Source organism: Lithobates pipiens, unplaced genomic scaffold (assembly GCF_037356315.1).
Source record: "Lithobates pipiens isolate NorthernLeopardFrog02 unplaced genomic scaffold, aLitPip1_a1.2 Scaffold_35, whole genome shotgun sequence".
Lineage (NCBI taxonomy): Eukaryota > Metazoa > Chordata > Amphibia > Anura > Ranidae > Lithobates > Lithobates pipiens.
Genome location: NW_027507811.1, coordinates 7,328,370 through 7,351,812, shown reverse-complemented (window position 1 = coordinate 7,351,812; position 23,443 = coordinate 7,328,370). Strand labels below are relative to the sequence as shown.

Genomic DNA, 23,443 nt, shown 5'->3' with positions numbered 1-23,443 from the left:
TTTCTGGGAGAAGGACCTTCTGATGAGTTTCACCCTCCCACAGGTTTAGTCATAGAGATCCACACTTTATTACCAAAAGTATTGGGACTGTGCGCCAAAGAGTCCCGTCCTAAACCCGATAGAACACCTTTGGGATGAATTAGAATGAAGACTTGCGAGCCAGGCCTTCCCGTCCAACATCAGTGCCTGACTTGTGCACAACGCAAGGTCCATGAGCGAGTTTGGGGTGGAGGAACTTGACTGGCCTGCACAGAGTCCTGACCTCAACCCAATAGGACACCTTTAGGATGATTTAAAGTGGTTGTAAACCCTTACAAACCACTTTGACCTACAGGTAAGCCTAGATTAAGGCTTACCTGTAGGTCCAAGCAATATCTCCTAAACCTATATGGTAGACAGCGTGCAGGCGCACTGAGCGCGGCATTTCCAAGAATGGAGCTGCCGCGCGTGTCGACTCCCGTGCGCATGCGCGGGAGTGACGTCATCGCGGCTTCGCCGAATGACAGCGGCGGAGCTGCAAGACGCCACCAGCAAGATGGATGCGGCGGACTACAGGGGACAGCGGCGACTTCGCTGGCTCCTGTGTCAGGTAAGTGACACATAATGGGCTACTATGCGATGCATAGTAGTCCATTATGCTTTGCCTTTGCAGGGAATGAAAGAGGAAGTAAACCCATCAGGGTTTACTTCCTCTTTAGGAGTGGAGAATGCGAGCCAGGCTTTCTCGTCCAACATCAGTGCCTGACCTCACAAATGCGCTTTTGGCCAAACGTTCCCATTGACACACTCCTAAACCGTGTGGACGGCCTTCCCAGAAGAGTTGAAGCTGTTATAGCTGTGAAGGGTGAGCCAACTCAATACTGAACCCTACGGACTATGACTGGGATGCTATGAAAGTTATTGTGCATGCAAAGGTGTCCCAATACTTTTGGTAATATAGTATATTTATGTTATAGCTGCAAAGGGTGAGCCAACTCAATATTGACCCCCCTACGGACTCAATATCGGAACCCTGCATGTAAAGGCAGGTGTCCCAATACTTTTGGTAATATAGTGTATGACTAAGCCTGTGGGAGGGTCAAATGCGTCAGCCAGGTATGATTTGGGAGACGACAAGATGAGTGGGCTGATTGCTGGTGTCTCCCTACCGATTTCAGCAATCAGTTTCAGTGAGCTGGGCAACCCTGCTGGATCTCAGCACCGAGTTGCTGTGTGCTGGTGCTCGGAGCGACGCGTTTCACTTTTCATTGGGTATGCAGATTTGAAGGAAGACGTTTAACTGTTCCGTTTACATAGAATAACATTTAAAAAAAATATAAATACTGTATATCTTCATTTGTTTCATACTAATTTTTTTTTATATATACAATGCTTATATGAAATGTTACCAAAAACATATAATCTTAACTACATCCAGCCAATAGGGGGCTCTCTTCAAGCAAATGCAGCTGTCTAGGTTGACAACTACTGCTCCAAAATTGTAAGTCCTGTCATCTAGACTCGTCTTTTCTGTTCTTCATCCACAAGCTCCTCTCGTCACGTTTCTTTCCTTTGAAGCTTCTCTACTGGAGAGCAGGGAGGGGAGATCAGACTACACCACAGGAGGGACTCAACACACCGCCTCTCTTTTTCTAGTAAACCATACAGAGTTCAATGACTTTGGATAACTCTGATTTCCGTATAAAGAGTTTCTTCCATGATAAAGATCAGAGGAGCGCTCAGCCACGTGTTTTCTGAGGTGCATATCAAGGTGGGCTTCTTCCCAGTGTGAGATCTCTGATGTACGGCAACATATGATCCGTATAGAAGACATTTCCCGCACTCGGGGCAACAATAAACCTTAAGTATTGAGTGGGTTCTCTGATGTTTGAGAAGACAAGACTTCCATGAAAAACATTTCCAGCACTCAGGGCAGGAATTTGGCTCCTCACCCGTGTGAGATCTCTGATGTACGGCAAAATATGATCCACCTCAAGGGTTGGGTGGGTCCTCTGATATTGGGTAAGGTAGGACTTCTATGAGAAACATTTCCCCCACTCAGGGCAGGAATTTGGCTTCTCACCCGTGTGAGATCTCTGATGTACGGCAAAATTTGATCCACCTCAAGGGTTGGGTGGGTCCTCTGATTTTGGGCAAGGTAGGACTTCTATGAGAAACATTTCCCCCACTCAGGGCAGGAATTTGGCTTCTCACCCATGTGAGATCTCTGATGTATGGCAAAATATGATCCACCTCAAGGGTTGGGTGGGTCCTCTGATATTGGGCAAGGTAGGACTTCTATGAGAAACATTTCCCCCACTCAGGGCAGAAATACGATTCCTCACCCGTGTGAGATCTCTGATGTACGGTAAAATATGATCCACCTCAAGGGTTGGGTGGGTCCTCTGATATTGGGCAAGGTAGGACTTCTATGAGAAACATTTCCCCGAATCAGGGCAGAAATACGACTCCTCACCCGTGTGAGATCTCTGATGTACGGCAAAATATGATCCACCTCAAGGGTTGGGTGGGTCCTCTGATATTGGGCAAGGTAGGACTTTTCTATGAGAAACATTTCCCCCACTCAGGGCAGGAATTTGGCTTCTCACCCGTGTGAGATCTCTGATGTACGGCAAAATATGATCCACCTCAAGGGTTGGGTGGGTCCTCTGATATTGGGCAAGGTAGGACTTCTATGAGAAACATTTCCCCCACTCAGGGCAGGAATTTGGCTTCTCACCCGTGTGAGATCTCTTATGTACGGCAAAATATGATCCACCTCAAGGGTTGGGTGGGTCCTCTGATATTGGGCAAGGTAGGACTTCTATGATAAACATTTCCCCCACTCAGGGCAGGAATTTGGCTTCTCACCCATGTGAGATCTCTTATGTACGGCAAAATATGATCCACCTCAAGTGTTGGGTGGGTCCTCTGATATTGGGCAAGGTAGGACTTCTATGAGAAACATTTCCCCCACTCAGGACAGAAATACGGCTTCTCACCCATGTTAGATCTCTGATGTACGGCAAAATTTGATCCACCTCAAAGGTTGGGTGGGTCCTCTGATATTGGGCAAGGTAGGACTTCTATGAGAAACATTTCCCCCGCTCAGGGCAGGAATTTGGCTTCTCACCCATGTGAGATCTCTGATGTACGGCAAAATATGATCCACCTCAAGGGTTGGGTGGGTCCTCTGATATTGGGCAAGGTAGGACTTCTATGAGAAACATTTCCCCCACTCAGGGCAGAAATACGACTCCTCACCCGTGTGAGATCTCTGATGTACGGCAAAATATGATCCACCTCAAGGGTTGGGTGGGTCCTCTGATATTGGGCAAGGTAGGACTTCTCTGAGAAACATTTCCCCCACTCAGGACAGAAATACGGCTTCTCACCCATGTTAGATCTCTGATGTACGGCAAAATATGATCCACCTCAAGGGTTGGGTGGGTCCTCTGATATTGGGCAAGGTAGGACTTCTCTGAGAAACATTTCCCCCACTCAGGGCAGAAATACGGCTTCTCACCCGTGTGAGAATTCTGATGTATGGCAAAATATGATCCACCTCAAGGGTTGTGTTGGTCCTCTGATATTGGGTAAGGTAGGACTTCTCTGAGAAACCTTTCCCCCACTCAGGGCAGGAATACGGCTTCTCACCGGAGTGAAATTGGCCAAATATGTGTATGTTGTATGTGTTTGTAAGCGTGTCAGGACCCCATGGGGTAAAGCACCGTGCTATACCGCAGATGGACACGGCGGCAAAAAGCGCTCTGAGGCGATTCATTTCGCATAGGTAGTTCCTCATTCATTCATGTATGGAAAAATATGATCCATATAGAAGACATTTCCCGCATTTGGAACACTAATGCCACGTACACGCGACCGGACTTTCCAGCAGAAAAGGTCAGACGGTCTTTCAATGGAGTTACGATGGACTTCCGAACGGACGGACTTGCCCACACACGAACGGACCAAAGTACGTTCGTTTTGAACGTGATGACGTACGACGGGACTAGAAAAGGAAGTTCAATAGCCAGTAGCCAATACCTGCCCTCGCGTTGTATTTGGTAGACATGTGCGATTCGTTTCGTACGAATCTCAAATTCGTACGTTTCGGGAGGATCCGAAATACGAATTGCCGTGGGTCCGAATTCTGTACGAATACGAACTTTTGTTTACGAATTTCGGATCAGTTGTCGTCGAATCGACGGCGACTCAGTTATTATGCTTATTACGAGGGGCTCCCACCATCCCTGTGCTGTGCTGACTTCCTCCTGGAGCTGTACCACTGCTGTGCTCAGTATGTCAGTACAGCACAGGAATGGTGGAAACCCCTCATACTGAGCACAGCAGAGGTACAGCCCCAGGAGGAAGTCAGCAAAGCACAGGGATGGTGGGAGCCCCTCATAATAAGCAGCCCCAGCAGGAAGTCAGCATAGCACAAGGATGGTGGGAGCCCCTCATAATAAGCAGCCCCAGGAGGAAGTCAGCACAGCACAGGGATGGTGGGAGCCCCTCATAATAAGCAGCCCCAGCAGGAAGTCAGCAAAGCACAGGGATGGTGGGAGCCCCTCATAATAAGCAGCCCCAGCAGGAAGTCAGCATAGCACAGGGATGGTGGGAGCCCCTCATAATAAGCAGCCCCAGGAGGAAGTCAGCACAGCACAGGGATGGTGGGAGCCCCTCATAATAAGCAGCCCCAGGAGGAAGTCAGCATAGCACAGGGATGGTGGGAGCCCCTCATAATAAGCAGCCCCAGGAGGAAGTCAGCATAGCACAGGGAGGGTGGGAGCCCCTCATAATAAGCAGCCCCAGGAGGAAGTCAGCACAGCACAGGGATGGTGAACTTTACAAACCTACAGGTCATATTTGCAGCCACAAAATAATTAATAGCTGTGCACACATAGTCCCACCACATGGCCAATGACATAACACATGAACCTGGGATCGACAACTACAAGCATTCTTTTTTTATATGTGAAATTGTGACAATTCAGGACTGTGGAGCGCATGAAGGCAATGGAGGAGAGGGAAGGTCAGGGTAGGCAAAGAAGAGGGTGCAGGAGATGATCAACCGCACCGTGATAGAGAGCACTGACACCTGCACCGTGATCACTGACATCAGCAGCGTGACATACAGCAATGACACCTGCACCGTGATAGAGTGATCTGACACCAGCACCGTGATAGAGAGCACTAGAGGTAGACCGATATTTGGCATTTTTTAATTAATCGGCATTGGCCGATTGTGCTGATAAAAAAGCCGATTATATGTTCAGCGCGACTTGCAAAAGACTTCTGTAATAGAAGTCAATGTAAGTTGCCTGAAGACATCAGTGAAGGACTTTCCTCCTCTCTGGGCTGCCAAGAAAAGATCGAAATGATACAATGTTTCTTCTTCAATGGGCTGAACTCCCTGTGTAGAAGTTCTCAGTTTAACCATTTAAAGACTAAATCTTTTCTGACACTTGTTGCTTACAAGTAAAAATCCAGAATTTTCTGCTAGAAAATCACTCAGAAGCCCCAAAAATTATATATATATTTTTTAGCAGAGACCCTAGGAAATAATGTTGCAATATTTTATGTGACGCGGTATTTGCGCAGAGGTCTTTCAAACGCAAGTTAGCCCTTTTTTTTTCGGTCGACCTCTAGAGAGCACTGACATTAGCAGCGTGACATACAGCAATGACACCTGCACCGTGATAGAGTGATCTGACACCAGCACCATGATAGAGAGCACTGACATCAGCAGCGTGACATAAAGCACTGGCACCTGCACTGTGATATACAGCACTGACACCTGCACTGTAAGCAGCCCCAGGAGGAAGTCAGCATAGCACAGGGATGGTGGGAGCCCCTCATAATAAGCAGCCCCAGGAGGAAGTCAGCACAGCACAGGGATGGTGGGAGCCCCTCATAATAAGAATAGCACAGGGATGGTGGGAGCCCCTCATAATATGCACAGCAGAGGTACAGCCCCAGGAGGAAGTCAGCACAGCACAGGGATGGTGGGAGCCCCTCATAATAAGCAGCCCCAGGAGGAAGTCAGCACAGCACAGGGATGGTGGGAGCCCCTCATAATAAGCAGCCCCAGGAGGAGCAGGCACAAACTGGACCAGCGGTGCATGGCAGACAATCCGCTTCTCTTTTTCTCATCTAACGAAAATTCGTATTTCGGATAGGAAATTCTTCAACGGAATTTTGTATTTCAGATAAAAACCAAACTTCCATCAGCATCGACTGTCATATTGAGGTATATTTTTGCCTTTAAATTCATCGTAAAGAACGTTCGTACACGTTAACGAACCTAACGACAATTCGTATTTCGTACGAAACAGAACGGAATTTCGGACACGAAATATGAAGTACGAATTAATTTTATTACGAATCGAAACGGAACAGAATGAAACGAATTTATTGACGACGCCCATGTCTAGTATTTGGTCCGTCACACAGGCGAACGGTTTTCACAATAGGAATTTAGTCCGTCTGACAGATTTGAAACATGTTCTATTTCTAGGTCCGTCTGAATTTTTTATTTTTTTTAAATGATTGGATTATCCCACACACGATCGGAATATCTGACGGAATGATTCCATCTGACCTATTCTGCCGGAAAGTCCGGTCGTATGTACGTGGCATAAGGGCTCATTTACACTTGCTTCAGCTTCAACACACATTAACGGCTAGTTATAATTGCTTCAAAACAAGGCCTCAGACACACTTTGTTAAAGCTCTCTGAACGCCAGTCAAAGCCCGTCACTAAATAAAATAGTTAGCTTACAGTCCTGTTTACATCTTGTTTTTGCTTTGTTTAGGCTTCGCTTTAAAAAATTATATCCCATGTCACTTTAGTGGTGCTTCAAAGCACCTTAAAAGCCTCCATAGAAGTCTATGGCAATGTTTGCTTAAAGCCCCATCGAAGGCTCACTGAAGCCCCACCAAAGGCTCATCGATTCCCCACCAAAGGCTCATTGAAGCCCCATCAAAGCTCCATGAAGCCTCACCGAAGCCCCACTAAAGGCTCATCGAAGCCTCATCAATGCTCCACGAAGCCTCACCGAAGCCCCACCAAAGGCTCATCAAAGCCCCATCGAAGGCTCACTGAAGCCTCACCAAAGGTTCATCATATCTCCACCAACGGCTCATTGAAGCCTCACCAAAGCCCCACTAAAGGCTCATCGAAGCACCATGAAGCCACACCGAAGCCTCACCAAAGGCTCCCCGAAGCCCCACCTAAGGCTCATCGAAGCCCCGTTGAAGGCTCCCCGAAGCCCCACCTAAGGCTCATTGAAGCCCCATCGAAGCCCCACCAAAGGCTCATTGAAGCCCTATCGAAGCCCCACCAAAGGCTCATTGAAGCCTCATTGAAGGCTCATGGAAGCCCCACCAAAGGCTCATTGAAGCCCCATCGAAGCCTCATCGAAGCCCCACGAAGTCTCACTGAAGCCCCACCAAAGGCTCATTGAAGCCCCATCGAAACCCCACGAAGCCTCACCGAAGCCCCACAAAGCCATGTTGAAGCCTCATTGAAGGCTCATGGAAGCCCCACCAAAGGCTCATTGAAGCCCCATCGAAGCCCCACTAAAGGCTCATCGAAGCCCCATTTAAGCCTCATTGAAGGCTCATGGAAGCCCCACCAAAGGCTCATTGAAGCCTCATCAACGCCCCACAAAGTCCCAACCAAAGTCTCGTTGAATCCTCATTGAAGGCTCACGGAAGCCCCACCAAAGGCTCATCAAAGCCCCGTTGAAGCCTCATTGAAGGCTCCCGGAAGCCCCATCGAAGCCCCACGAAGTCTCACCAAAGGCTCATTGAAGCCCTATCAAAGTTCCACCAAAGGCTCATTGAAGCCCTATCGAAGTTCCACCAAAGGCTCATTGAAGCCCCATCGAAGGCTCACCGAAGCCTCACTAAAGGCTCATCGAAACCCTCACCAAAGCCTCAATGAAGCACCAAACAAAGACAAGGTGTGAACAGGACTGTAAGCTAACCATTTTATTTAGTGACAGGAGCTTCGACTGGCGTTCGGAGAGCTTTAACAAAATGTGTACGAATACATGTTTTGAAGCAAAGTGTAAACTAGCCCTAATACACCTCGGGGGTTGTGTGGGTCCTCTGATATTGGGTACGGTAGGACTTCTATGAGAAACAGTTCCCGCACTAAGTGCAGGAATACGGCTTCTCACCAGTGTGAAATCTCAGAAGTGTGGAAAAATATGATCCATATAGGGGACATTTCCTGCACTTGGGACACTAATACACCTCAAGGGTGGGTTCTCCAATATTGGGTAAGATAGGACTTGTATGAGAAATATATCCCACACTTGAGACACTAATACCCCCCTGTGTGGGTTTTCTGATGTTTGGTAAGACAAGCCTTCCATGAAAAACATTCCCCACACTGTGGGCAGGAAAATGGCTTGTCCATTGTGTGAGATTTCTGATGTCTGACAAGTTCTGGTCTCTGCGCAAAGCATTTTCCACACTCAGAACAGGAATATGGCTTCTCGCCCGTGTGAGTTCTCCGATGTAGGATAAGACTGGACTTGCATGAAAAACGTTTCCTGCACTCAGTACAAGAATACGGCCTCTCCCCTGTGTGAGTTCTTCTATGTAGGACAACGTCCGATTTCCGCGCAAAACATTTCCCGCACTCCGGGCAGGCATGCGGCTTCTCGCCTCTGTGCAGTTTCTGGTGTCTGGTAAGGCAGGACTTCTGTGAAAAGCCTTTTCCGCACTCAGGGCAGGTAAACGGCTTCTCCCCCGTGTGGGTTCTGTAATGTGTTTTGAGGTCTGATTGAGTGAAAAAGCTTTTTCCGCACTCAGAACAGGAATGTGCCCCCTCCCCTTTGTGAGGTCTCTTATTTACAGAAAGACTTAATTCAGAGTTAAAACTTTTTCCGCAATCAGGACAGGAAATTTTCTTCTCTCCCTGAATTCCGGCACCATCCCTCACAGTACGAGGTTGCTCAGAGTCAGAGGGACTCCATGGTCTATCCACACTGTGAAGTCCACCATCCATAGTGGAGATCATTGTCTTTTCTCCTCCACAATCTCCTGTGATGTCCTCATCTTCCATTCTACAACCTGGAGATAAAGTGAGACGATCCTTTGAGGGTTTCTCCATGGCGTGTCCTGGAAAAATATAAAAACATCATCAATAGATATGAGAGGGTTAGTTCACTTCCATCAAGATCCCATCTGGATCAGGTAGATATGAGTGAGGAGATGTTCTCTGTGGAGGTCCCAACCAGACAAGACTTTTCCCCCCTCTTCAGTCAAAGGGCCTTTGGTCCTCCTCTCAGATCACTTCTACCTTAATGGTGGCTCCTGGAAATGTCCAAAGTTGGGATCAAGGTTTTTTTTTTATATTTATGGGGGCAACCTTTCATTTTAAGCATCGCTAATCCAGAAACGGTACAGATTATTGGCTGATATCACTCAGCTCCCGCCCTACTCTGAACCAATCGGTGAGCTGTAACAGAGCAGAGATAAGAGAAGAATATATGATGGGTCACCTGTGCTGATCTCTGTAGGAGTGTCCTCCTCTATGAATGTCCTCGTCATTCCAGCCTCCTCTGTATATTGCTGATCATCCCATACATACTCCTCCTCTACTTCACACTCAATTTTTAGATTAATCAGATCTTCACCCTAAACCATCAGAATGGCAGAAAATAAGATCTGTAACATAGAAGTATTTATGATGTGAGATCACATAGAAAATATCATCTTGTAGAGTCCACACATCATCTCCACATGTCAGAGTGTCCAATCACTTTATGTTCCCGACCCTCAACTCCACCTACCTGATGATGGTGGGGGACGATGTGACCTTCCTGTGTGCAATCCCAGGAATACAGAGGACGGGGACATGTCTCTGGGGGGTTTCCATTATTAGGTGGCTCTACAAAATCCTTGGGTCCATCTGAATGTTCCTCCATCGCACCATACTTTTTATCCTCCTCTTTAAACTCTTCTTTAATACCAATATTATAATTCCCAAGGTTTGCACTCTACAATGTATAATAATACAATTATCGAAAACAAACAAGCTCGTTAATAACACATAACTACCAATAATTGATCATTATATACCTTTTCATTCTGTGCGTAGTTGTGATCTTCCAGTGTGGAATCCCAGGAATACAGACGACGGGGACATCTCTCTGGTGGGTTTATGTTATTAAGTGGCTCCATCATATCCTTGTGTAGATTTGAATGTTTCCCCATCACACCATACTGCTTATCCTCCGCTCTATACTCTTCTTTAATATTATTATTATTCAGGTTTCCACTCTGAATATAAAATAAAACATCATTTGTAAGACATTATCTTGTGTTTAAGTTATAACTACATGAAATTGTTCCTCATCTACCTGATGATGGTGGGGGATGGTGTGACCTTCCTGTGTGGAATCCCGGGAATACAGAGGACGGGGACATCTCTCTGGTGGGTTCCCATTACTGGATCCATCTGTAGGAAACACACACACTGACTGAATACATTGTTTCTATGTGTTTATCAGATGATGGGGGATCTAGGTGGAGCCTCCGTACTGCTCTCTCCTTTACAATAAAGTCTCCTCTTACCCGGTGATGTGAGGGGCGGCTGATTGTCCATCATGACGTCCTTTAGAGATCCTTGTGTCCTTCTAAATACTCCCACTCCTCCATGGAGAAATAGACAGTGACATCCTGACACCTTATAGGAACCTGACACACACAATGATACAGTCACCATCCAGACACATCCCTTGTCTGTTACTGGATAATGTCCCAGAATTCCCAGAATCCTCCTCACCTCTCCTGTCAGCAGCTCCATCATCTTCTTGGTGACTTCTAGAATCTTCTCCATGTTGTGTCTCTCAGGTTTTAGGGAGTCACATGGAGGCACTGTGATGGTCATATGATCACCGGACTTCACAAGAGGAAATCTCTGTATTGGAGAACCAATAGGAACATCATGTTAGAATCCCAGAATCCTCCTCACCTCTCCGGTCAGGTCTGTGTTTTATTAATAGAGATAAGAGTGATGTCATGTGACCTCCCAGAATCCTCCTCACCTCTCCGGTCAGGTCTGTGTTTTATTAATAGAGATAAGAGTGATGTCATGTGACCTCCCGGAATCCTCCTCACCTCTCCGGTCAGCAGATAGATGATCTCCAGGGTGAGGTTTAGTATCTTCTCAGTCATGTGACTCCGGTCCTCCTTCATTTTCATTAGTCATGTGATCTATTTAGATTTCCTGTAGACAAATAATTGATAATGGAGAATTATCTGGACTGTACTGGTTGTATAATATTAGGATTGGGATGTATGGGGGGGATAATATGAGGGTTTCTGTCATGTAAGAACGATCCCCTGTGGGATTATACAGAGGGACATTCAGTTTAGCGTTTCCTATGTTTTTCAGGTACGGGAGTCCCTTACCCTTTGGTCTTTATGTCTAAAATCCCTTATCCTCCTAACGTCTCTAAAACGAAGAAAATGTTCCAGCCTCCTAAGTGGGGGAAGGTTCTGCACCCTGAAGGGGTTAATCTAGGTTTCCACACTATATATGTGTGTATCATCATCTGCTGGAGATAAAAGACATCACAGTGACTATGGAGGAAGAGGACGGAACATGATAGGGGGGGGGTTACTGGGTGTAAATAGAAAATAAGATCTTATTACACCCTCTGCTGCCAGTTCCAGCAATGTCTCCTCTCTACTTCCTCCCGACTCACCTCTCGCCCAGAACTTCCTGTCTGTACCTGACATCACTTCCTGTCTGTACTTGACATCACTTCCTGTCTTCCATAGAGACGTCCTGTCTGGATAGAGGTGAGATCACCACCTTGTGGACCTCAGAGAAACTGCTACCCTGAGAAACAACTAGTATGAACATGGCCTTGTGCTGTGTGTGTATGTACTGTATATCCTTATAGATGGGGTCATCTCCACTACCACCAACCTAAAGTCTACCTTACAGCCAGAGGGGGCTGTTTGCATTTCAATGCTACGATGTTTTGCATCGGGGCAGATTTAACAGGGCCCTGATGAGTAGACATGCAGCACCAACTGTCAAAATCACCCATTCAAGTCGATGGGTCAGGTCCACTCCACAACCATAAGCAAAATGCTTGAATTGTGGTTGAGGCCCATTGAAAATTGATGGCCAGCAAAAAAAAGAAAAAGTTTAGAAGGCTGTAGGATTGTCTCTTGAACACCTCACAGCGATTGCTTAGCCGCCCTTTGAGAAGACCCCATAGGCATAGAGGAACAGCTTTTTTATTAGGAGAGATATTAAACAAAAGTCATTCCCACCCCTTCTTGTTGCTACTAGTTTAGTACCCTCGGCTTTACACACTGCTGTTGTTCAGTTAGGTATTTATGATGTCCCACTACTTAGAGAATTGGGGGGCATCCGCTCGATTCTCAGGTTAGGAGGTCTTGGGAGTCCAAGAAATGGAAGTAGCAAAAATAACTCTTCTACCTTCAGGGCACTTCCCTCTCCAAGGTTTAGGCTTCTTCCGAAGGGTGCTCTTCCCTCTGGAACATCCTTACTGGGTCATTCAGAGTCTTCTTAAAAAAGGAGACGGCAAGGTCCACTATGGGAATAGCCCACTTCTTCTGAAACTACTCCTCAACTGCAAAATGATTGGGTGGAGTGAATAGCTTGTTTGGCGTAGGCCAGCGACCATACAAAAAAGGTTTACTAACAAACGTACCGAGACAAAGGGCTGTAAGTACGAGCCTTTACACAGCTTCTCATAGTGACTAATGTCTCTTACCATGATATGAACTATAATCTAATCTATAACTGTATTTTATTCATCCCTCTCAGTATTATCAACATATTTGTCATCTGCCTTGTTTGCTGTTTGGGTCTTAGCCCCAATGGAGACCCATGAGCAAAGGAGTGTGAGTACAAACCTTACACAGCTTCACATAGTGACTAAAGTCCCTTGTCTCACCATAATATATTAATCCCAACATTTTGGGTGATTTATGGTGACGGAGCTTGTTCTGTCTCAAGGACATATAGCTAAACCTTCTTGTCCCATAAACTTCAGATACCATATTTCTTTGATCTCAGTTTTATTAGAACAAGCCAGGTGAAACTACAAAATAACAGAAATAGACCTCAATAAGTACAATATTGCATATATTACAGCATACATTACAGAAGCAACGATCTACAATATAGGATGAGATAGTAAAAACTTACTTTTTAAGTTCTCTAAGGGGTGATGGTGATAGATTGAGAAATACATGTCTTGCTTCCTGCAGTATCTTCTCAAAGAATACTGGCTGCTTCACTTCCTGTGAAGATTCTACCCAGAATTCCCTGCTTACTAACAACTTCCTTAACTACGCATACAGTAAATCAAATAAACAGAACAACTGCGGCAATACCAAAAAAGAACGCTAGATGGCGCCTTCACTTTGCGTAAGATTTAATTATGTAAATTAGAACCTTACATGTTATTTTAATAGATACAGATAATCAGCATAGACATCTGGTGGACAGAACAGAGCTTGCTTGATGTTGGGGAAATGGCCTCAGTGGAGACACGTGGACAGATGGTTGTGAGCATGAACCTTACATGGCTTTTCATAGTGACTAAAGTCCCGTCTCACCATGTGAACTATAAAACTGGCCTTATTATATTAATCCCAACATTTTGGGTGAATCATGGTCATGGTGCTTGCTTGATGTTTGGGACATGGCCTCAGTGGGGACACATTGGCAAATGGTTTTGAGTATGAACCTGACCTTATTTTATTAATTATTTTCGGTATTATCAACATATACAGTATCTCACAAAAGTGAGTACACCCCTCACATTTTTGCAAATATTTTATTCTCTTTTTTCATGTGACTGAATAAATGACACTTTGCTACAATGTAAAGTAGTGAGTGTACAGCTTGTATAACAGTGTACATTTTCTGTCCCCTCAAAATAACTCAACATACAGCCATTAATGTCTAAACCACTGGCAACAAAAGTGAGCACACCCCTAAGTGAAAATGTCCAAATTGGGCCCAATTATCCATTTTCCCTTCCCCGATGTCATGTGACTCGTTAGTGTTACAAGGTGTGAATGGGGAGCAGGTGTGTTAGATTTGGTGTTATCGCTCTCACTCTCTCATACTGGTCACTGGAAGTTCAACATGGCACCTCATGGCAAAAAACTCTCTGAAAAAAAGAATTGTTGCTCTACATAAAGATGGCCTAGGCTATAAGAAGATTGCCAAGACCTTGAAACTGAGCTGCAGCACGGTGGCCAAGACCATAAAGCTGTTTACCAGGACAGGTTCCCCTCAGAACAGGCCTCGCCATGGTTGACCAAAGAAGTTGAGTTCACATGCTCAGCATCATAGCCAGAGGCTGTCTTTGGGAAATAGACGTATGAGTGCTGCCAGCATTGCTGCAGAGGTTGAAGGGGTTGGGGGGTCAGCCTGTCAGTGCTCAGACCATACGCCACACACTGCATCAAATTGGTCTGCATGGCTGTCGTCCCAGAAGGAAGCCTCTTCTAAAGATGATGCAAAAGAAAAACAAACAGTTTGCTGGAGACAAGCAGACTAAGGACATGGATTACTGGAACCTTCTCCTGTGGTCTGATGAGACCAAGATAAACGTATTTGGTGTCAGATGGTGACAAGCGTGTGTGGGGGCAACCAGGTGAGGAGGAAAAAGACAAGTGTGTCTTGCCTACAGACATGCATGGTGGTGGGAGTGTCAAGGTCTGGGGCTGCATGAGTGCTGCCGGCACTGGGGAGCTACAGATCATTGAAAAAAACATAAATGCCAACATGTAATGTGACCAGGGCCAGTCCTAGGGTCACAGGCGCCTGGGTGCAGAAATATTTATGGTGCCCCCACATGGGTGGGGTCACCTTAATAACTCCTCCCCTTTACTGAAATGGGCACAGTGGCTGAGTTTGATGGGCACAGAGGCTGCGTTTGATGGGCACAGTGGTAGAATTTGATGGGCACAGTGGCAGCGTTTGATGGGCACAGTGGCAGTGTTTGATAGGCACAGTGGCAGCTTTTGATGGGCACAGTGGCTGCTTTTAATGGGCACAACTTACTTAGACTTACTTGAGGCCGGCCTGGAGCAGTGCAGCAAGTCACTCACTCACAGCAAGGCAGGTCTTTCTTCAGAAATGCTCAGCACCCTCTGAGTCACACTGTCTGAAGAACATGGCAGAGGTGGGCGGAGCTTGTTCACTAGCTGCGGAGGCAGCGCGTTCTGAATGCTGGGGTGGCCACGGCCTCTGACTGATGTCAGTGGTTGCTAGCTGGGACGGCCGGCGATTCTAGCAAGTGAGCAACCAGTGCAGTCAACTTAAAGTCAGTGCCACAGACAGCTTCAGCACCCCTCTTCTGTAGCAGATTGCAGCGCTGGGGCGCGGTGCACCCGCCCAGGTTCGGCCCCGAATGTGACATTCTGAAGCAGAGCATGATCCCATCCCTTTGGAGACTGGGCCGCAGGGCAGTATTCCAACACGATAACGACCCCAAACACACCTCAAAGATGACCACTGCCTTGCTAAAGAAGCTGAGGGTAAAGGTGATGGACTAGTCAAGCATGTCTCTAGACCTAAACCCTATTGATCATCTGTGGGGCATCCTCAAACGGAAGGTTGAGGAGGGCAAGGTCTTTTACATCCACCAGCTCCGTGATGTCGTCATGGAGGAGTGGAAGAGGAGCAACCTGTGAAACTCTGGTGAACTCCATGCCCAAGAGGGTTAAGGCAGTGCTGGAAAATAATGATGGCCACACAAAATATTGACACTTTGGGCCAAATTTGGAAATTTTCACTTTGGGGTGTACTCATTTTTGTTGCCAGCAGTTTAAACAATAATGGTTGTGTGTTGAGTTATTTTTAGGGGACAGCAAATTTACACTGTTATACAGGCTGTACACTCACACTTGAAAGTGTAATTTCTTCAGTGTCGTCACAAAGATAAAATAAAATATTTACAAAAATGTAAAGGGTGTGCTCACTTTTGTGAGATACTGTAGGTTGAATTATTGTCATGGGAGTTGGCTTCTCATAGGTTGCAGAGACCTAGCTTCTCATAGGTTGGATGAACTTGGCTTCTCATGAGTTGAAGGGATTTGGCTTCTCTTGGGTTGGAGGGGCTTGGCTTCTCATGGGTTGGAGGGACTTGGCTTCTCATGGGTTGGAGGGGCTTGGCTTCTCATGAGTTGAAGGGATTTGGCTTCTCTTGGGTTGGAGGGGCTTGGCTTCTCATGGGTTGGAGGGGCTTGGCTTCTCATGAGTTGAAGGGATTTGGCTTCTCTTGGGTTGGAGGGGCTTGGCTTCTCATGAGTTAAAGGGATTTGGCTTCTCTTGGGTTGGAGGGGCTTGGCTTCTCATGGGTTGGAGGGGCTTGGCTTCTCATGAGTTGAAGGGATTTGGCTTCTCTTGGGTTGGAGGGGCTTGGCTTCTCATGGGTTGAAGGGATTTGGCTTCTCTTGGGTTGGAGGGGCTTGGCTTCTCATAGGTTGGAGGGATTTGGCTTCTCATGAGTTGAAGAGATTTGGCTTCTCTTGGGTTGGAGGGGCTTGGCTTCTCATAGATTGGAAGGACTTGGCTTCTTATGGGTTGGAGGGACTTGGCTTCTCATCGGTTGGAGGGGCTTGGCTTCTCATGAGTTGAAGGGATTTGGCTTCTCTTGGGTTGGAGGGGCTTGGCTTCTCATGGGTTGAAGGGATTTGGCTTCCCTTGGGTTGGAGGGGCTTGGCTTCTCATAGATTGGAAGGACTTGGCTTCTTATGGGTTGGAGGGACTTGGCTTCTCATGGGTTGGAGGGGCTTGGCTTCTCATGAGTTGAAGGGATTTGGCTTCTCTTGGGTTGGAGGGGCTTGGCTTCTCATGGGTTGAAGGGATTTGGCTTCTCTTGGGTTGGAGGGGCTTGGCTTCTCATGGGTTGAAGGAATTTGGCTTCTCATGGGTTGGAGGGGCTTGGCTTCTCATGGGTTGAAGGGATTTGGCTTCTCTTGGGTTGGAGGGGCTTGGCTTCTCATGGGTTGAAGGAATTTGGCTTCTCTTGGGTTGGAGGGGCTTGGTTTCTCATAGGTTGGAAGGACTTGGCTTCTCATGGGTTGGAGGGACTTGGCTTCTCTTGGGTTGGAGGGGCTTGGCTTCTCATAGGTTGGAGGGATTTGGCTTCTCATGAGTTGAAGGGATTTGGCTTCTCTTGGGTTGGAGGGGCTTGACTTCTCATGGGTTGAAGGGATTTGGCTTCTCTTGGGTTGCAGGGGCTTGGCTTCTCATAGGTTGGAAGGACTTGGCTTCTCATGGGTTGGAGGGACTTGGCTTCTCATGGGTTGGAGGGGCTTGGCTTCTCATGGGTTGGAGGAATTTTGCTTCTCATGGGTTGGAGGGACTTGGCTTCTCATGGGTTGGAGGGACTTGGCTTCTCATGGGTTGAAGGGATTTGGCTTCTCTTGGGTTGGAGGGGCTTGACTTCTCATGGGTTGAAGGGATTTGGCTTCTCTTGGGTTGCAGGGGCTTGGCTTCTCATAGGTTGGAAGGACTTGGCTTCTCATGGGTTGGAGGGACTTGGCTTCTCATGGGTTGGAGGGGCTTGGCTTCTCATGGGTTGGAGGGATTTTGCTTCTCATGGGTTGGAGGGATTTGGCTTCTCATGGGTTGGAGGGACTTGGCTTCAGTAGAGACACACAGACAAAAGGTTGTGAGTATGAACCTTAAATGGCTTCTTGCAGTGGTTGTCTATGAAATATTTTCTGTACACCAAGCCATCAGGAAAGTGGCTCCATACTCAGCTACGAGGTTTGTCATGATCCAAACCCATGGATTCTTCTGTGGTTTTGCTGCTGAACCATTGAAGTTCCTACTATAACCAACAAAGTCTTACAGGACAGCTGGGAGAAATCCTTGAAGGAAGCTCAAAAAAATAGACATTGCACAGCGCTTCATACCTTTCATATAGGTGGCAAAATTCTCAGGCACACGTTCCATCCTTCGAGTTGGGCTCTGAGACCGTTTCAAATCTCTGTTTCAAGCAATCCAGTCACGTTGTGCTTAATCTTAAGGTAGCTCTCCAGCCTTCCTTTTAGTCTTGCCACAGTTGCATGGGCTCCCCTCCTGGACTGAAATGGCTTACTCTAATTTCACTGCACACTGTGGGCTTCTCACAATGTGCATTAGAAGCTGCAGCAGCCATTTCTGGCTGGAGGACATCCAGCAGCTAGCTCTTTCTCCGCAACCTTACTGTCCCTGGCCTGCCCCTTTCATACATTGAACTTCAGTTCTCTCAATCATGGAGGCTCAGCATGTGTTTCTTAGGGTGGCCTACATGCAAATACAGCCTGTCTAGGAACACCTATTCCTCCTGACTGATACCAACCCATCAAGACATTCACACAACTTCTTCCAAAATCTAACTCAATGCTTGCACCAGGGCTGAAGACCCTTGAGAGGAGCACTGAGGTGATGTTTCCAGCTATGTACAGCCCCTCCCCCACCAGCCATGATCTGCCAGCATTGCACAGAGTAGCACAAAGACCAAGTGATAACATCATTGGGTTAAACGTAAGTCATGTAATAAAAGCAGAAAGGATTTATTGAATAATTTCATGATGAAAGAGGAAACAGGGAAGGCATTTCAACAGAATAAACTCCAAGCTTTTATTCGTTTCATCCGGCGGTGGTAACCTTTCAACATTTCCGAAATGATTGGGAAGTCTGTATCTTCTGAAATACTACCCGAGCCACGTGAAACTCAGGAAAGGCTGTAGGACTTCATGGGGCTAAATGTTGTATCCGTTTATTTAGGGAAAAAATTATTCGGGTTTTCATGGTACCGCTGTTGAGCTTTCACCAAGATATCATCGATATGGAACAAAAATGGTTTGAAACCTGAAACACGGGAAGAGCTCTGGTGTATCTACTCATCAAGATAATGACTTGACACCACAGCGCCAAGGGATTCCATAAAAGACCACACCAACTGCTAACCATCAGTTCCCAAACCAGTGCATGGAGCCCATGCTGCTCTCTGGAAATCAGGGAATCTTGCAACTGAACAAAGCATTCAAAGGCCTAGTGCATAATCATTAGCACAAAATCTAGTATCATATGAACATCATAAACCAGCTGATGTGTTTCGGGGGCTGCATTACGTTCTTTTGTAGTTTTGCTCTAAAAAAAAAAAAAAAGAGGGTATAGCCCCCGAAACACGTCAGCTGGTTTATGATGTTCATCTGATACTGGACGTGTCAGCTGATGTGTTTCGGGGGCTACACTCCCTTCTTTTTAAGTCTTGCTCTAAAAAAAAAAAAAAGAAGAAGGTACAGCCCCCAAAACACGTCAGCTGGTTTATGATGTTCATCCGATACTGGACGTGTCAGCTGACGTGTTTCGGGGGCTACACTCCCTTCTTTTTCAGTTTTTCCCTAAAAAATAAAAAAAAGAGGTTACAGCCCCCAAAACACATCAGCTGGTTTACGATTGAGATGATCGGGTCCTCACAGGCTGGATGCAAAATCTAGTATCAGATGAACATCATAAACCAGCCAGGGGCGGACTGACCATTGGGCCACTCGGGCACTGCCCGAGGGCCCCGTGCCACTAGGCGGCCCCATCAGGGTTGCCAGCCTCAGTAAAACCAGGGACAGTATGTAAAAATCTGTCTGAAATGTCCCTTACCGACATCCTATAAGTCAAAAAAATCCCGAGATTATAGCTGCCCCACCTCTCCAGTACCTTCTCAGCCAATAGAAACATGTCTGTGTACACTGTGTAATTGTGTACTGTGTGTGTCTTGTGTATACTGTGTGGCCCCATAATGTCTGGGGGCCCCATAATCTCCTATTGCCAGGGGGCCCCATGAGTTGTCAGTCCACCCCTGAAACCAGTTGATGTGTTTAGGGGGCTACATTGCGTTCTTTTGTAGTTTTCGGGGGCTGCATTCCGTTCTTTTGTAGTTTTGCTCTAAAAAAAAAAAAAAAAGAAGGTATAGCCCCCGAAACACATCAGCTGGTTTACGATTGAGACGATCGGGTCCTCCCCCCTCACAGGCTGGATGCAAAATCTAGTATCAGATGAACATCATAAACCAGCTGATGTGTTTAGGGGGCTACACTGCGTTCTTTTGTAGTTTTGCTCTAAAAAAAAAAGAGAGGGTATAGCCCCCAAAACACGTCAGCTGGTTTATGATGTTCATCTGATACTGGACGTGTCAGCTGACGTGTTTCGGGGGCTACACTCCCTTCTTTTGCAGTTTTGCCCTAAAAAAAAAAAAGAGGGTACAGCCCCCGAAACACATCAGCTGGTTTATGATGTTCATCTGATACTGGACGTGTCAGCTGACGTGTTTCGGGGAATACACTCCCTTCTTTTTCAGTTTTGCCCTAACAAATAAAAAAAGAGGTTACAGCCCCCAAAACACATCAGCTGGTTTACGATTGAGACGATCGGGTCCTCCCCCCTCACAGGCTTGATGCAAAATCTAGTATCAGATGTGTTTAGGGGGCTACACTGCGTTCTTTTGTAGTTTTGCTCTAAAAAAAAGAGAGGGTACAGCCCCCGAAACACGTCAGCTGGTTTATGATGTTCATCTGATACTGGACGTGTCAGCTGACGTGTTTCGGGGGCTACACTCCCTTCTTTTGCAGTTTTGCCCTAAAAAAAAAAGAGAGGGTACAGCCCCCGAAACACATCAGCTGGTTTATGATGTTCATCTGATACTGGACGTGTCAGCTGACGTGTTTCGGGGAATACACTCCCTTCTTTTTCAGTTTTGCCCTAACAAATAAAAAAAGAGGTTACAGCCCTCAAAACACATCAGCTGGTTTACGATTGAGACGATCGGGTCCTCCCCCCTCACAGGCTGGATGCAAAATCTAGTATCAGATGAACATCATAAACCAGATGATGTGTTTAGGGGGCTACACTGCGTTCTTTTGTAGTTTTGCTCTAAAAAAAAAAGAGAGGGTACAGCCCCCAAAACACGTCAGCTGGTTTATGATGTTCATCTGATACTGGACGTGTCAGCTGACGTGTTTCGGGGGCTACACTCCCTTCTTTTGCAGTTTTGCCCTAAAAAAAAAAAGAGGGTACAGCCCCCGAAACACATCAGCTGGTTTATGATGTTCATCTGATACTGGACGTGTCAGCTGACGTGTTTCGGGGAATACACTCCCTTCTTTTTCAGTTTTGCCCTAACAAATAAAAAAAGAGGTTACAGCCCTCAAAACACATCAGCTGGTTTACGATTGAGACGATCGGGTCCTCCCCCCTCACAGGCTGGATGCAAAATCTAGTATCAGATGAACATCATAAACCAGCTGATGTGTTTAGGGGGCTACACTGCGTTCTTTTGTAGTTTTGCTCTAAAAAAAAAGAGAGGGTACAGCCCCCAAAACACGTCAGCTGGTTTATGATGTTCATCTGATACTGGACGTGTCAGCTGACGTGTTTCGGGGGCTACACTCCCTTCTTTTGCAGTTTTGCCCTAAAAAAAAAAAGAGGGTACAGCCCCCGAAACATCAGCTGGTTTATGATGTTCATCTGATACTGGACGTGTCAGCTGACGTGTTTCGGGGAATACACTCCCTTCTTTTTCAGTTTTGCCCTAACAAATAAAAAAAGAGGTTACAGCCCCCAAAACACATCAGCTGGTTTACGATTGAGACGATCGGGTCCTCCCCCCTCACAGGCTGGATGCAAAATCTAGTACCAGATGAACATCATAAACCAGCTGATGTGTTTAGGGGGCTACACTGCGTTCTTTTGTAGTTTTGCTCTAAAAAAAGAGAGGGTACAGCCCCCAAAACACGTCAGCTGGTTTATGATGTTCATCTGATACTGGACGTGTCAGCTGATGTGTTTCGGGGGCTACACTCCCTTCTTTTTAAGTCTTGCTCTAAAAAAAAAAAAAAGAAGGAGGTACAGCCCCCAAAACACGTCAGCTGATTTATGATGTTCATCCGATACTGGACGTGTCAGCTGACGTGTTTCGGGGGCTACACTCCCTTCTTTTTCAGTTTTGCCCTAAAAAATAAAAAAAAGAGGTTACAGCCCCCAAAACACATCAGCTGGTTTACGATTGAGATGATCGGGTCCTCACAGGCTGGATGCAAAATCTAGTATCAGATGAACATCATAAACCAGCCAGGGGCGGACTGACCATTGGGCCACTCGGGCACTGCCCGAGGGCCCCGTGCCACTAGGCGGCCCCATCAGGGTTGCCAGCCTCAGTAAAACCAGGGACAGTATGTAAAAATCTGTCTGAAATGTCCCTTACCGACATCCTATAAGTCAAAAAAATCCAGAGATTATAGCTGCCCCACCTCTCCAGTACCTTCTCAGCCAATAGAAACATGTGTGTACACTGTGTAATTGTGTACTGTGTGTGTCTTTGTGTATACTGTGTGGCCCCATAATGTCTGGGGGCCCCATAATCTCCTATTGCCAGGGGGCCCCATGAGTTGTCAGTCCACCCCTGAAACCAGTTGATGTGTTTAGGGGGCTACATTGCGTTCTTTTGTAGTTTTCGGGGGCTGCATTCCGTTCTTTTGTAGTTTTGCTCTAAAAAAAAAAAAAAAAAAAAAAAGAGGGTATAGCCCCCGAAACACATCAGCTGGTTTATGATGTTCATCTGATACTGGACGTGTCAGCTGACGTGTTTCGGGGAATACACTCCCTTCTTTTTCAGTTTTGCCCTAACAAATAAAAAAAGAGGTTACAGCCCCCAAAACAAATCAGCTGGTTTACGATTGAGACGATCGGGTCCTCCCCCCTCACAGGCTGGATGCAAAATCTAGTATCAGATGTGTTTAGGGGGCTACACTGCGTTCTTTTGTAGTTTTGCTCTAAAAAAAAGAGAGGGTACAGCCCCCGAAACACGTCAGCTGGTTTATGATGTTCATCTGATACTGGACGTGTCAGCTGACGTGTTTCGGGGGCTACACTCCCTTCTTTTGCAGTTTTGCCCTAAAAAAAAAAAAGAGAGGGTACTGCCCCCAAAACACGTCAGCTGGTTTATGATGTTCATCTGATACTGGACGTGTCAGCTGACGTGTTTCGGGGAATACACTCCCTTCTTTTTCAGTTTTGCCCTAACAAATAAAAAAAGAGGTTACAGCCCCCAAAACACATCAGCTGGTTTACGATTGAGACGATCGGGTCCTCCCCCCTCACAGGCTGGATGCAAAATCTAGTACCAGATGAACATCATAAACCAGCTGATGTGTTTAGGGGGCTACACTGTGTTCTTTTGTAGTTTTGCTCTAAAAAAAGAGAGGGTACAGCCCCCGAAACACGTCAGCTGGTTTATGATGTTCATCTGATACTGGACGTGTCAGCTGACGTGTTTCGGGGGCTACACTCCCTTCTTTTGCAGTTTTGCCCTAAAAAAAAAAAAAGAGAGAGGGTACAGCCCCCAAATACACGTCAGCTGGTTTATGATGTTCATCTGATACTGGACGT

At 46.5% G+C, this 23,443-nt stretch overlaps 4 protein-coding genes across 4 annotated transcripts in view; 1 reads left to right on the top strand and 3 right to left on the bottom strand.

The window, feature by feature from the left end:
• Positions 1–23,443, top strand: part of LOC143955747 (uncharacterized) — a 132,681-nt gene that overhangs the window by 44,650 nt on the left and 64,588 nt on the right. The window lies entirely within an intron of this gene.
• LOC143955465 (uncharacterized) overlaps positions 1–23,443 on the bottom strand; it is a 230,834-nt gene that overhangs the window by 195,385 nt on the left and 12,006 nt on the right. The window lies entirely within an intron of this gene.
• LOC143955801 (uncharacterized) lies at positions 7,996–10,279 on the bottom strand. Its single transcript, XM_077465921.1, has 4 exons — positions 10,081–10,279; positions 9,792–9,998; positions 9,501–9,636; positions 7,996–9,117 (listed from the first exon to the last, which is right to left on the bottom strand). The coding sequence occupies exons 1-4, from the start codon at positions 10,213–10,215 to the stop codon at positions 8,315–8,317; spliced, it is 1,281 nt and encodes a 426-aa protein (XP_077322047.1). The 5' UTR covers positions 10,216–10,279; the 3' UTR covers positions 7,996–8,314.
• Positions 10,326–11,699, bottom strand: LOC143955362 (uncharacterized). The gene is made up of 4 exons (XM_077465426.1): positions 11,416–11,699; positions 11,122–11,230; positions 10,576–10,921; positions 10,326–10,459 (listed from the first exon to the last, which is right to left on the bottom strand). Exons 2-4 carry the CDS (start codon positions 11,203–11,205, stop codon positions 10,326–10,328), a joined length of 564 nt encoding a protein of 187 aa, XP_077321552.1. The 5' UTR covers positions 11,206–11,230; positions 11,416–11,699.